This window comes from Lobosporangium transversale (assembly GCF_002105155.1).
Source record: "Lobosporangium transversale strain NRRL 3116 chromosome Unknown BCR41scaffold_1, whole genome shotgun sequence".
Classification (NCBI taxonomy): Eukaryota; Fungi; Mortierellomycota; class Mortierellomycetes; order Mortierellales; family Mortierellaceae; genus Lobosporangium; species Lobosporangium transversale.
This window is the reverse complement of record NW_019028979.1, coordinates 1,113,121-1,125,583: the sequence shown is the minus strand read 5'-3', so window position 1 is coordinate 1,125,583 and position 12,463 is coordinate 1,113,121. Positions and strand designations below refer to the sequence as shown.

The 12,463-nt window shown below is 41.6% G+C and overlaps 3 protein-coding genes and 1 non-coding gene across 4 annotated transcripts; 1 reads left to right on the top strand and 3 right to left on the bottom strand.

Annotated features, from left to right (window-relative positions):
- Positions 1-900: 900 nt before the first annotated feature.
- Positions 901-3,390, bottom strand: BCR41DRAFT_344297 (hypothetical protein). Its single transcript, XM_022022473.1, has 2 exons — positions 2,558-3,390; positions 901-2,252 (listed from the first exon to the last, which is right to left on the bottom strand). The coding sequence occupies exons 1-2, from the start codon at positions 3,347-3,349 to the stop codon at positions 987-989; spliced, it is 2,058 nt and encodes a 685-aa protein (XP_021886599.1). The 5' UTR covers positions 3,350-3,390; the 3' UTR covers positions 901-986.
- Positions 3,391-3,412: 22 nt separating this feature from the next.
- BCR41DRAFT_8438 (hypothetical protein) lies at positions 3,413-4,000 on the bottom strand. Its single transcript, XM_022031043.1, has one exon. It carries the CDS (start codon positions 3,779-3,781, stop codon positions 3,455-3,457), a length of 327 nt encoding a protein of 108 aa, XP_021886598.1. The 5' UTR covers positions 3,782-4,000; the 3' UTR covers positions 3,413-3,454.
- A 665-nt stretch (positions 4,001-4,665) lies between these two features.
- Positions 4,666-7,464, top strand: BCR41DRAFT_344294 (hypothetical protein). The gene is made up of 5 exons (XM_022022472.1): positions 4,666-5,996; positions 6,168-6,598; positions 6,678-6,788; positions 6,890-6,990; positions 7,085-7,464. The coding sequence occupies exons 1-5, from the start codon at positions 5,024-5,026 to the stop codon at positions 7,365-7,367; spliced, it is 1,899 nt and encodes a 632-aa protein (XP_021886597.1). The 5' UTR covers positions 4,666-5,023; the 3' UTR covers positions 7,368-7,464.
- A 3,554-nt stretch (positions 7,465-11,018) lies between these two features.
- Positions 11,019-11,092, bottom strand: BCR41DRAFT_t2. Its single transcript has one exon. It is a non-coding gene; the product is annotated as a tRNA-Asn (tRNA).
- Between the last annotated feature and the right edge of the window lie 1,371 nt (positions 11,093-12,463).

The window sequence follows — 12,463 nt, the reverse complement described above, 5'->3', positions numbered from 1 at the left end:
TTATAGCCATCCAAATACTAAGCATTGGCCGTGGATCCAGAGACAAAAGATCCGAGAAGTAAAGGCGACGAAATACTTTTGCAAAGGAAATAGGACAGGGTTAAGCTCCGAGTATATCACGCTATTTCTTAATAATAGAGCCTTGGGCTATGTGAAAAGAGGTTGCTATTACTTCTGAAGAGAAAGAGAAAGTAGAATGGACGAACGAGAAGAAAAAGAGGATAGGAAGAAGAGAAGCGGGGCCTCATCATTCAAAGTTTTTCTTTTTTTTTCTTTTTTTGTAGATGTACACACAAAACTTATTAGTTAACAGATAGCTCCACAGAAGGCCATGGGTCTACCTTGGCTCGTCATTGGATACACACCCATACATGCGATTTGCTCACATTGTCTTTCCTGTCCTCCTGTCCTTGCTTGCAACTTTTTTTTTGCGAGTAATCGATACCAGGGACACCGATAGAGAGGTGGACTAAACGACACTAGTCGGTTCCCTATCATCAATACATCCCCCTAAGCTTAGTAATAAACATCCACTCCATTCGCTTTAGGATGCAACCCTCTAGTTGGGTCACTGGGAAAAGGGACTACTCGTGGGTAGTATTGATGAGATTAAAATCTTTTAGAAAGATATTTTAGATCTCTAGCACCACTCTATCTACGTAGCAACCCCGAAGCAACCTCCAGGGTCGCCGAATCCTTGAGAAATATGGACAGCTAACAGTAATAATGTTCTTTTCCTTTATGAATGCTAATGAAAAAATGATATGCTGATGCCAACTATGTATAGATGTTGTCTTTGAACTGTAAGATAAGGGGTATGCTTCGACTGATCTGTTGGATATAGAACAAAAGAAGAATGTCGAATATGATCTTTGGTCGTCTTCAAAAAAAAAAAAAAAAGAAAAGTATGCCTAAGTATCAAAATGCCAAAATAAGCAGAATAACAATAAAATGAAATAAAAAAAGTCTGAAGAATAACCGCTAACTTAATAATGCTGTTCAAACATCGCGGTCATGCTATCACGACGATCCAAGAAAGGTGTGCCATTCATGTTATGTAGCTGGTTGCTGAGTCCACTGGGCTGGGATGGTGTCGAGTTGCGGACACCGAGTGGATTCTTTGAGTAGCTGAGACGGATACCTCCTTTGACTGAGTTACTGAGAGGATTTCCATAGAGCTCGTTCAAGGCTTGGGTTGCGTATTCAATATTCTCAAACTCAACAAAACACATTGGTCCATTTGATTTTGTTCGGAAACATAAACGCCTATAACCTGGACAGCGTGAGAATAATGCTCGAAGTTCCTCTTCGGATGTGTTCATTGGCAAGTTTCCTACGTAGAGAGTATTGCAAGGTGGGTTCTGATCACCAGGGTTAATGGGTGGACGGAATGCAGGAGAAGCCACACCAGACGAAGGGATTGTTGGTGCTACCAGTGGCGCTGTTGCTGTAGCATTAATCGGTAAACCTTGAAATCTTGGGTTAGGTACATCCTCATTGTTGAAAAGGACGCTATTGAAACCACGCTCTGTATGAGCTGGAATTGACTTTGAGATAAATCCAGAAGAGGGCATAGATGTGTCCCCATCAGATTCTAAAAAGCTTTTGCTGAAGCGCTGGGAGCTAGCAGGTCCAATGTGTCGGCTACTGAAAGAGCTAGGAAACGAGCCAGCGATCGAGTTAACGAGACCTCCAGCATTGTTACCAAGACTTCCTGTCGACAAAGGGTCCACTCCATTCATATCGTGTATACTTTGGCGGCCCATGAACAAAGATGAGAAATCAGATTGCTGTTGTATTGAATTTTGACGGCGACCACCAAAAGACTCGGCGAAGGTTAGATTTGAATTATTGGGAGCATAAACATCTGCGTATAGATCGTAACTGCTAGGATAATCATGAGTTGAAAGCAGATCACTCGGTAAAGCAGGGCTGCAGGGTACAGAGTGAAAGGCATCATAGGCGGCAGTGCCTGCGAGGCTGTTCCGGTGCTGCAAAAGATGAGGAAGCTTGCCATTAGAAGGGCCGTTGTAGTTAGCATTGATACCAATAGGGGTGGGAGGGATAGCTGCAGCAGAGTTATATCCGGATGTAGTAACAAGTTCATTCGAAAGTCCTCGACGGGTGTGTAAGTTCTTCTTCGCCATCTCAGCCTTAAGAAGAGACCCCTTCTCTGCATCAACTCTACGTCCACTAAGCACACTAATGGCCTGCAACGCTTCCTGATGGGTACGGAATTTTGCAAATCCAATCTATAATACCATGTTGATAAGATGAGCAGTTCAAATTTGATAAGTTCTATTGGCCCTTCTCTTTTTTAGCGTTTGATGGTTGTCATTGCTCCGTGCTCGCTCACTGTTTGGTGCTGTTGGCCAAGCGTACATGTCATTTGTTTACTTTTTCATGCTGGTAAACACAACCAACCACTCAAAAAAAAAAAAAAAAAAAAAAAAAAAAGGATGACATGCAGACGAACAAGGAATGAGAACTACCTCAGCAACCCTCATTCATTTGTTAGGAGATAGAGGATAAAAATATATGGATAATAAAAACTTACAATCTGCTTGCGAGGATTAATTCCATTTACCCCAAGAGTCAACACATCATCCTCTTGCTGATCCTTGTTAGGGATTTTGAGAGTCGCTGCCTCAAAACCTGGAGTAAAGACAAACATGTTTTGGAACTCTCGCTCCTGCATGTCATCAGGAAAGCCTACCACAAAGATAGTCGAGATCTCTTCTTGTTGATTGCCATTGCTATTGCCATTACCATTGCCATTGCCATGGGTGTTATTGATGGAGGCATTGATCGTGCCATTACCGCTATTGAAAGTCGTAAAACTGCTGTTGTTATTGCTGTACAGACCTGAACAAAGCGATGACGATGTCGTTGGATTATGGCTTTGCTGAGCAGCTACCAAGCTGAGGCTATTCAACCCGTTGGTTAGACTTCCGATGTGAATACTATTGCTCCGCTCTGTTCGCTCGCTGCCATTGTTATATGTTTTGGGGATGCTGGAGCTAAAGTAGTCCGTGATATTAAAGTTCCCTCCTCCTCCTCCATTGATGCTCTCATTAGTACTGTGGAAACCGCTATTGAGGATATCAATCCCTTTCATCGAACTCAAAGAGGATGACAAATCAAGTCCTGAAGAACCCCAAAACTGCCCATTTCCATTTCCGTTTCCGCTCTGAGTAGCGGTCATGGCAGCCGTGACAGAAGTAAGGGAGGCAGATGAAACCGGAGACCAGTGAGAAGCTACTGGTGTAGTACTGGAAGTGGAGGGAGAGGAGGAGAGGACAGGGGACGAAGCAGTGGAAGACGGGTTGGAAATAGAATGGATGGTCATGTCCGTTTCTCTCAATCAATTTCTTTAAAATCAAAAAAAAAAAAAAAAAAAAAAAAAAAAAAAAAAGGCTTTGTAACAGTAACAAGGAGCAAGGGAGCAAGATGCTCACTCAACACTCAGCCTGTAAACTGATGAAAATGTGATGATGATGTTGATGATGATGTTGATGATGTTGATAATGTTGATAATGTTGATAATGTTGATAATGTTGATAATGTTGATAATGTTGATAATGTTGATAATGTTGATGATGATAAGAAGCAGAAGGAATGTAAATCGGCTCGATGTAGAAAGAAATGAAACAAAAATAATAAAGTGTATAAGAGAGAAAGAGGGAAAGAGAGAGAGAGAGAGAGAGAGAGTGAGAGAGTGAGAGAGAGAGAGAGAGAAATAAAATGCTTGAATCAGTCTTGACCTAATTTTTATGTTCATTTAGACAAACGTATTTGTTAATAGAATCCTGGATTAAGCTAACAAACGCTTTGGTCAATAAAATGATGGAGCAACCATAACCTTGCTCTTACAAGGGGTAAGAGGTAATTGCCTTTAACTTATTCAAGAAAAATAATGAAAAAAGAAAGCTCAGAGATGTGGCCCGTACTCAATTTTTTGTAGACAGAAAGAAAGGCCAAAGCAAGGGCCACTTTTTTTCATTTCTCGCACCCAATCGTGATATGAACAAAAGCCTTCTCAAGCACACACAATGCACAAATGGCACACGGTCACATTTGGATCGGGGTGGAATAGGTCAGTCAATCATTCATTATTTCCTACAAACTATCCGCCTTTTGCACATGAGGCATTTCTGACTGACCAAGGAGAGAGGCAATATACGCAATCCAACGCACACAAAAAGAGACCTTATTTCGCTCTACGCCACGTGCATGTTGGTATTTCATGAGCTTAGGACTTTTTTTTTAAACTTGTAAAAACTAATGTTGAAAGCCTTGTTGGTGAAAAAAAAAAAAAAAAAACTTTTATCATTCAGACAGATGGCTATCTTTGACATTGTCATTTAGCGAGGGCGAAATTAACATACATGTACAAAGTTATTTAGTGATGTATACTATGACATATATTCGGCCACCATTTTGCTGCATCCGCTAATCCATTAATGGTTTTATTTTTACTTTGTCGGAGGAAGAAAGCATCCACAGGAACAACCTTTTTCAATAGCTGAACAATGAATACCCTAGTGAGCCGTTTTGTTTGGCTATATAGTATATATTCAGATATATATATATCTCAGGCACACAGCGATCCTAATCTCAAAAGGTGTTGATCATTTAGCCCGTTCATATCAAAGCCCTTTGTTTATTGGCAAAGTCCATATTTGTACTCTCTCGTCCTCGTGGAAAGGTTTCTCCGTTTAATCTCTTGCTCTCATCTATTCATGCCAACACCTCTTTAATTCATGTAAGATATACACTATGCTTAATTTCAGAGTACTTTCAACATTAAATGCGGACTTCCCTTCAAGTACCAACGATGGCACCGACCAAAAATCTATTTAACTGTCTTTAGCATCGCATGCCCTTAGACTTTGGCGTTATATATTAACTCTCTGAAGACTTTTACGAATATTTATACCACTGCTTTTCCTCTCATCTTTCTTTTTTTACTATTTCTGCTCCTTATCCTTTCTTATACACTTTATTTACCCATTCTCCATTCATGACATTCCACGAAGACCATCCTCATCTATCTATTGTTGGAGACTTTGTGTCCAAGATTGGTAGCAAGGTCACTACCCTCTTTGGAAAAGATGACAAGGAAGAAGCTACTGTCTCCATTCACGAAAAGGATGCCTGTATAGTAGATCCGCTTTTGGACGAAGAAGATCAGTGTGATGATTGCTCCGTCGAAGTCATCCGTCAAGACTACGAAGTCATCCGTCCTGCTACTCAGTTCAAGTGTGGGCCCGTCCTTCGGTTCCAGGACATTTTGGTTGAAAAGCGTCGCTGGATAGGCTCTTGCCTGATTGTCACCGACAAGGAAGGGCTTCCTCCACGCCTCATTATCCGCGACCCCACCAAAGCCCGTGTTGGGTTTTCACATCCACGCCATCTGGAATCCTGGGAAGGCAATCATTTCTTCCGTTATGATATCCATTTAAGACTGATGTCTCATCGCGAAAAGATGATCGAGTATTGGTTCGAAACTGAAAATGGTGAACGCGTTGATGAGCCTCAGAAGTGGAACTTTTATCTTCCTGCTCTGGACGAAGGCTACAATTGGGCATTCTACTCTTGCAATGGATTCACATCCGACGTCGAGGATCCTGAAAAGAATTTTAATGGAGCAAACCCTCTATGGGATGACCTGCTGGCCACTCATGACAAGAAGCCGTTTCATGCCATGGTCGGCGGCGGTGATCAAATCTACAATGATGATGTATTAGCAACACCCGAGATGGTTGAGTGGCTAAAAATGGATGGGGACATGCGTATCGCCACTGAATTCAATAACGAGAAGAAATATGCAGTCGAGAAATATTATTTTGAGCATTATATCCAACATTATACCATTGGCACTTACTCCAAAGCTCTCTCTGTAATTCCTTCGGTCAACACTTGGGATGATCACGACATCCTGGATGGCTATGGTTCCTATCCTGAAAGGTATCAGCTCTGTGAGGTCATGCAAGGTAAGGGAAGATAACATCGCAGACATCATAGCAACCTCCTTCTTTCATCTTTAATCGAATGCAAGTCTGCCGCTTCCATTCATTTCAGTTGGAATCTTTATGAGAGGGCACTCAGACTAAAACACAATACTATAGCAGCTCTAACTTTTTTTTTTTTTTTTTTTTTTTTAGGTATCGGTGCAGCTGCCTCTCGCTTCTATCTTCTCTTTCAGCAGCATACAAATGCCAGCAGTACTCAGCAGGCAGGGCTCTTGACTTCAAAATCTGGTAAAGGCTGGAGCTGCATTTCTCACTTTGGTAAGAACACGCTTGTGGTCTTACCCGACACGCGATCAGAGCGTTCCAAGGAGATGATTCTCTCGGATGAGACGTACTACCTAATGGAGGAGGAAATCAAAGCCAGACTGTTGCCAACAACGAAGCATTTAGTCATTGTTCTGGGGACGCCCTTAGTCTATCCGGCCTTGAAGCTTTTTGAAGAAGCGTTGGAGAAAATGGGTGATAAGCTGTCTAGAGGAAGCGTAATAGGGAAAATTTTTGGTAAATGCAAAGCCTTTGAAAACGTCTTGGGCCAGTTTGGACCTGAGCTCTTGGACGATTTGGTAAGTGCATCCCATAGCAAAAAAGATTACATTACAGGAAATGTCGTGAACATTTACTGATATTTTTTTTTATTCTTAGGTTGACTCCTGGGCCTGCACAGTTCACACTGAGGAAAAGAAACGTCTTGTTGAAATGCTCCAACAGATTGCTGTTCAGCGGAGTATCCGTGTTACGTTTGTTGGTGGTGATGTAAGCCTTTAGTGAACTGATTGGGTTTAGAGTTAAAGCCTTGAAATACTTAAAAGATAAATGCGCCCAATAACGCTCACGCAAGCTTCATGACTAATTAGGTGCATGTGGGAGGCGCTGGACGCTTGTTCGGCTCTGCAAGTCAAGATCGGTTGAGTGATCCTTACGACATGGTACAAATTGTATCCTCTGCTATCGTCAAGTAAGTTTTTTTTTTTTTTTTCGGTTTTATTTATTTTATTCATGCTCTTTTAGATGTATCTAACACTCTGCATCGATATTTTCGTATTCGTTAGTGGCCCTCCCCCTGGCGCCGTTATCACTGCGCTGCACAAGACGTCAAAAACCTACAAACTGAACGAATATACCTCAGAGGAAATGACTGAAATATTCCAGCAGGATGTAGATGGTAGCCCACTTGAGAATAAGAAGCTGTTGAACCGCCGCAACTGGTGTGAAGTTCGCGAGAAACGCGCGGAGGAACAGCTCAAGTTCTCGCTTCATGTCGAGAATCTAGACCATATTGGCGCCCAGAAATATCGCTTGTTCGTCGATAGCCTTCGTGTCAATGAAGAGTAAAGCACTAATATACCACCCCTCGCTTTTTTAGGGAAAAAAAAAATTAGATAAACTGGTTGATGTAATGAATAAATTATATATATTGATGCTAGCAGATACTATAGATACAATTGCTGTCCCTATAGTTGAATGATTGGTTGTGTTATTACGACTTCTACTGCTGATGCAACCGAGCCTCCAAGGTATCGGTTGGAGGCGAACCGAAGTTATAAAGAATGGCGGTAGCTTTACTGGCGATAGTGCAAGGCTGGTAGGAAGTAGTGCAAAGCAGATTAACTCTTTAGTAATGGCGTTTGATAGAGCCTAGGATAATATTTTTGAGCTTATCACTAAGCTAGCTACTAGGTTGGATAGAGGCCTTCAATAGGCCCATCAAGCACTGGTTTTTCTCTTATGGATCCTCGCTTTCCTTTTTCTTGGATAATCCAAAGTCAGGGACGTTCGGTTTCCTGTGGTGCTGTCTCGATAGCTAATTGGTGTGGAACATGTCAGTTACAGAGAGTACTGTTCTGATGTCTATGGCTTAAAGATATTTCCCAGACTCATTACGATTGTCTAGAAAAAATCGATGACAGAGCTTACGGTTGTGTAGCTTGTGCCCCGGAGGCAATAACTGGATGATTTACTACTGCCATCGGAGGTAGGCGATGAGTACAGTTCATTTTGTAAGTCAGTTCGAACTCAATATGGTTGCACAGTAGGAATTTCCCCTGCTTGGAAAAGGAAAACTTGTAACGCCCATATCATGCTCGATTAGATTTGAGAACCATTAAAAGGTCTGTGCTACTGATGCTATACCAATCCACTTGCTCTTTTTATTTAGTATTGGTTCTATCCCTAGTCTATATCTTTGAGCATCGGATTAAAGAAGCTACTCTCTCTGTTGCATCTGGCTAACTGATATATGCTTAAAGAGGCCTCTCGTATATATATATATATGTCTGATAATACGCTCACTCCCAAGAGAATATTGCAAAAGATAGAAAGTGGTTTTAGCAATTTTGATCAATTCATACAGAGCTAGACAGATTTAAAGTCTTTTTTTTGGCAAGTAGTAGCTTTTTCACATGGGCGAATATCATTTCCCCAATTAACGAATACCTCATTAAAGGGTAACAACGGGATACCCATCCAAAAATGCGTTTTTCCTGAGCTTTGATTATTGATAAGATACTAGCTTTATAAATGGGTTGCCCCATTTCTGGAGTCGCAAATAAAGCAGTGTCCAATAATTGACTGTCATCCTGTCACAATACGGAACACCCTCATGATTTGCTTGGCAACCTACCTAGCGTTATTTGGCCTCACTTCTAGTTTTGTCTGTAAAAACCCTCGTATTTCGGTTACTGAGGACAATTCTGTGCCGATGAGAAGCACAGGAGCTCCTGTTGAACTTGTTGACATCCAACAAAAAAGATCTACCAAGCTTTTTGATCGCGACATTCAGCTACACCAGTGACAGTAACGGTTAGAGGCGCATCAACATATTTATGCGATCTTAATGCTTCCTGTCTATTGACATTTTTATTTAGAGGAAGCCCACCAATTAAAGACGGGGTTTAATTGAAAGACTGAAATAATAACCCCCGTGCAAATAACCTCATTATCTGACAACCCAGCTGCTACCCAAGCGTGTGAAGTTAAGTGGCTGCCCAAAAAATAGGCTGTCAAATAATGGTGTATTTAATATGGGGCCCCAATTAGATTAATCCATTCCTTGAGATCATTAAACCATCTCAAAGTTTCAGATGGCATCTGTCGATATAGGATCTTCCTGTTTGGTGCGTCGTATTGTATATGAATACTGTGACCCAAAAAAAAAAAAAAAAAAAGGAAAAAGATATTTACATGGGGGCCGTACAAATACTTAAAAAATCTATTTGCACGGCCCGTACACACCTTATTTACACTGCTCCCCAGGTCTTTTTTTTTTATTTGTACGGGGTCTTTATTTCAGTCTTAAATACCACTACCGGGAAGCCTTCCACGATACGAGCTTAGATCCAGAGCCGATACCCAAGCATCAAATACTGACCAGAATATTTATCCTATCAAGGTCGTACGTAGCTCCGAGTAGATGTTGATATTCTTTATGCGACTCTGGGACTAAATACAGAATTACAAATGATTTATCTATAATTGAAATATACTATGCCGCTCTACTTTGCACTTTTGTTGGCCGTGTTGTTATAGATTCCCCGATGCTTTCTTTCATTTAGCGCGTGCATACATCTCTAGTATTTCCGTCACTATTAAGCACACAACGATGAGTTCAGTAATTAACGTGTAGTTTATTTCGGTAGATATACAAACAATCATATTCACTGCTACGATGCATAGCGTGCCGTGTTACTACTCTCTTTCTTTTCTCTTTCTTATATGTCCTTATATCTGTCCTTCTTTATTAAGAGCTCAAGCGCCCTCGGCACTAAATATTATTTATCAAATTCACGAAAATACAATGGGTAGACCTCAGTTTATTTTGTGGAATGTCTATCCTCTCACTCGTTTGTAACCCGAGAGATTACTTATCTTTTGATAGTTGGTGACAGTTCGCACTCAAAGCCTATATCCCTATATCTAAATAGCTAAAATACTTTAATAGCATAGCCGTAACTAATAGTGATAGAAAAGAGACATAATTACTCTTTTCTGTTCCTTATTTTTGTCTCATTACATTCCAAGTTTATTATCATACTCAATCAGGGTTGATTTTTCACCAATAAAATAGCCAGAACTTGCCTTGGGTCGTCTTTAGCACGCAGTACTGCATACTCAGCAGCACATGTAGATGCTCTACAGCTAGGGACTAGCTTCATATTGTACAATCACCTGAAAGAAAGTTTGGTTGAAAAAATAAAATTCTGAAATGGTTATGAAGAGAAGTGCTGTCTTCAATCCTATTTCTTCCCGTTTTCCCTCAGCATGTGCTGCCCAAAGACCTCAGTGATTATCCACATTGGCCTCATTAACAAAAGTGTAAATTTCCATCTTGGTTGGTGAAGTATTTTTATATGTCACAAATGAGCTGTTTGTTAGAGATTCAAAATAAAAAATAATAATAAAAAAATAAAAATAACCCACTTTGACCAGACTTTCTTTCGGGTGACTGTAGAGCGAAATAGAGCGTGAAAAGTATTTTGTAGATAGATAATAAGCAGTAGAAAAGTAAGTGAGAATAAGATATGGATCCATATACCACACCCATGGGGCATTTATTCATTTTCTGGTAGAGGGACTTGTACCAGGTAACTACGTATCTATCTATAAGATGATAAAGGTTCGTTCTAAAAACTTCATATCAAAGATTTATCGCGTCTTTGTGTGGCGCGTTATTGCCACTAATTTCTACTGCTAATCTTTTTAGCGCATTAGTGTTTTTTACCTATCATAATATTGCGACAGAGCGCGATGAGTATCGCAGCTCTCACGGCGCTGCAAGTTCCAACAGTAATAATCCCAGACTCCCCTCTACTCTAGACTCACCTTCGCTTATCTCCTTCGAAATAAAAAGCTAGAATCATGTAATCTGTAGGATACATGTTGCTGTTTGTAGATGAAATAAAGACCCGTGTAAATAAGGTGTGTACGGGCAGTTCAAATAACTTCATCCCAAAAAAACACTTTGAGTCGCCTTTTCCCAAAAGATATCGCTCCTGGGTGGGCTTGAACCACCAACCTCCTGATTAACAGTCAGACGCGCTAACCAATTGCGCCACAAGAGCCAGTTCTGTGGAAATTGACGTGGAAAGATTTATTAATGATCCCAAAGATTGACAGAAAATGAACAAAATGATAATAAAAAGTTGGACGAAGTGCCAAAAGATAAATTCATAAATGGACAAAGTGCCAGATCAACAGAAGGAGCGGAAAAAGAGACGAGAAGCTGTTATGAAAGAGGCGCGCAGAGCAACCAGAGAACATAATCTTAGGCGACAAAGAGCAAAGTTAGATGCCATAGTCAGAAGAGCAGAACGCCACCAGGACCGAGAGCGAAGGCATGGTGAACGCATACGAGCCCGCGAAGAAGCGAGGAGACGCCGGACCCAGAACACAAGGAGATATGAGGGTCTGAGCGAGCAAGCTCTGCTAAGGAGAGCAAAAGTCGACCTGGATTCCAACGAGACACCGTGCCTAAAAGTGATCCCTGAAGTCAACAGAGGCCTAGCCAGGGACACAAATGGAGTTATCATTAGTGCCAATACCGAGGAGAAAATCCAACGCCAAAGGGAACGGTACAATACCCAGCCGGGTAATGTCATTTATACGGATGGATCTCTCAAAGATATTGGCACTGAAAGAGTAAGTATGGCATTTGGTGTGGTAGTCCAGACACAAGAGGGTGAGTTTTACACTGCGCTATCTGGTAGAGTAGCAGGCAACGCATCCTCGACAAAGGCAGAGCTAGCTGGTTTGTTGGCAGGAATACTTATCAGCCCACGAAACAGACCTATGACAATCCGACTTGATAACAGCGCAGTTGTGACTCAATTCCGAGCATTGGTCCGAGGCAGAGTGGATAGCACGTTGCGACAACGTATTAGATCACCGTATGCAGTATGGTGGGCAGCTATACACAACGCATTTATTCAACAAGGATCGGAAGTCACGGTCGAGTGGGTCAAAGGACATGCCGGCAACAGAGGGAACGAAGAAGCGGACGAAGCAGCAAAACATGGACATTATGGCGAGCTATGGGATATCAACATAACGGAGCATAATGACATGTACTGCCATGCAAAGTTCAACGGTGTACCAGCGGAAGATGACTTAAGGCAGATCCTTAAGTTACAGTCAACAACTCGTACACATCACACGTGGATCGCTCAGAACAGGACGCAGGAGCATGTTAAGGATTGGACAAAAATTGATTGGCGAGCTACTATGAACATTGTTCATGATAGCAACCTACCGAAAGGACTCTTCACCAGCCCAGCGGACTGCCAAAAGCGAGCGCACAGGATCAAGCAACTCCATGGAATGTTGCCTATACAGTCATATATGAGACACTGGAGGCCAGACCTTTATGAAGACGGCAACTGCAGAGTGTGTGGGACAGAGGATGAAGACACATCGCACATCTGGAGATGTCCAAG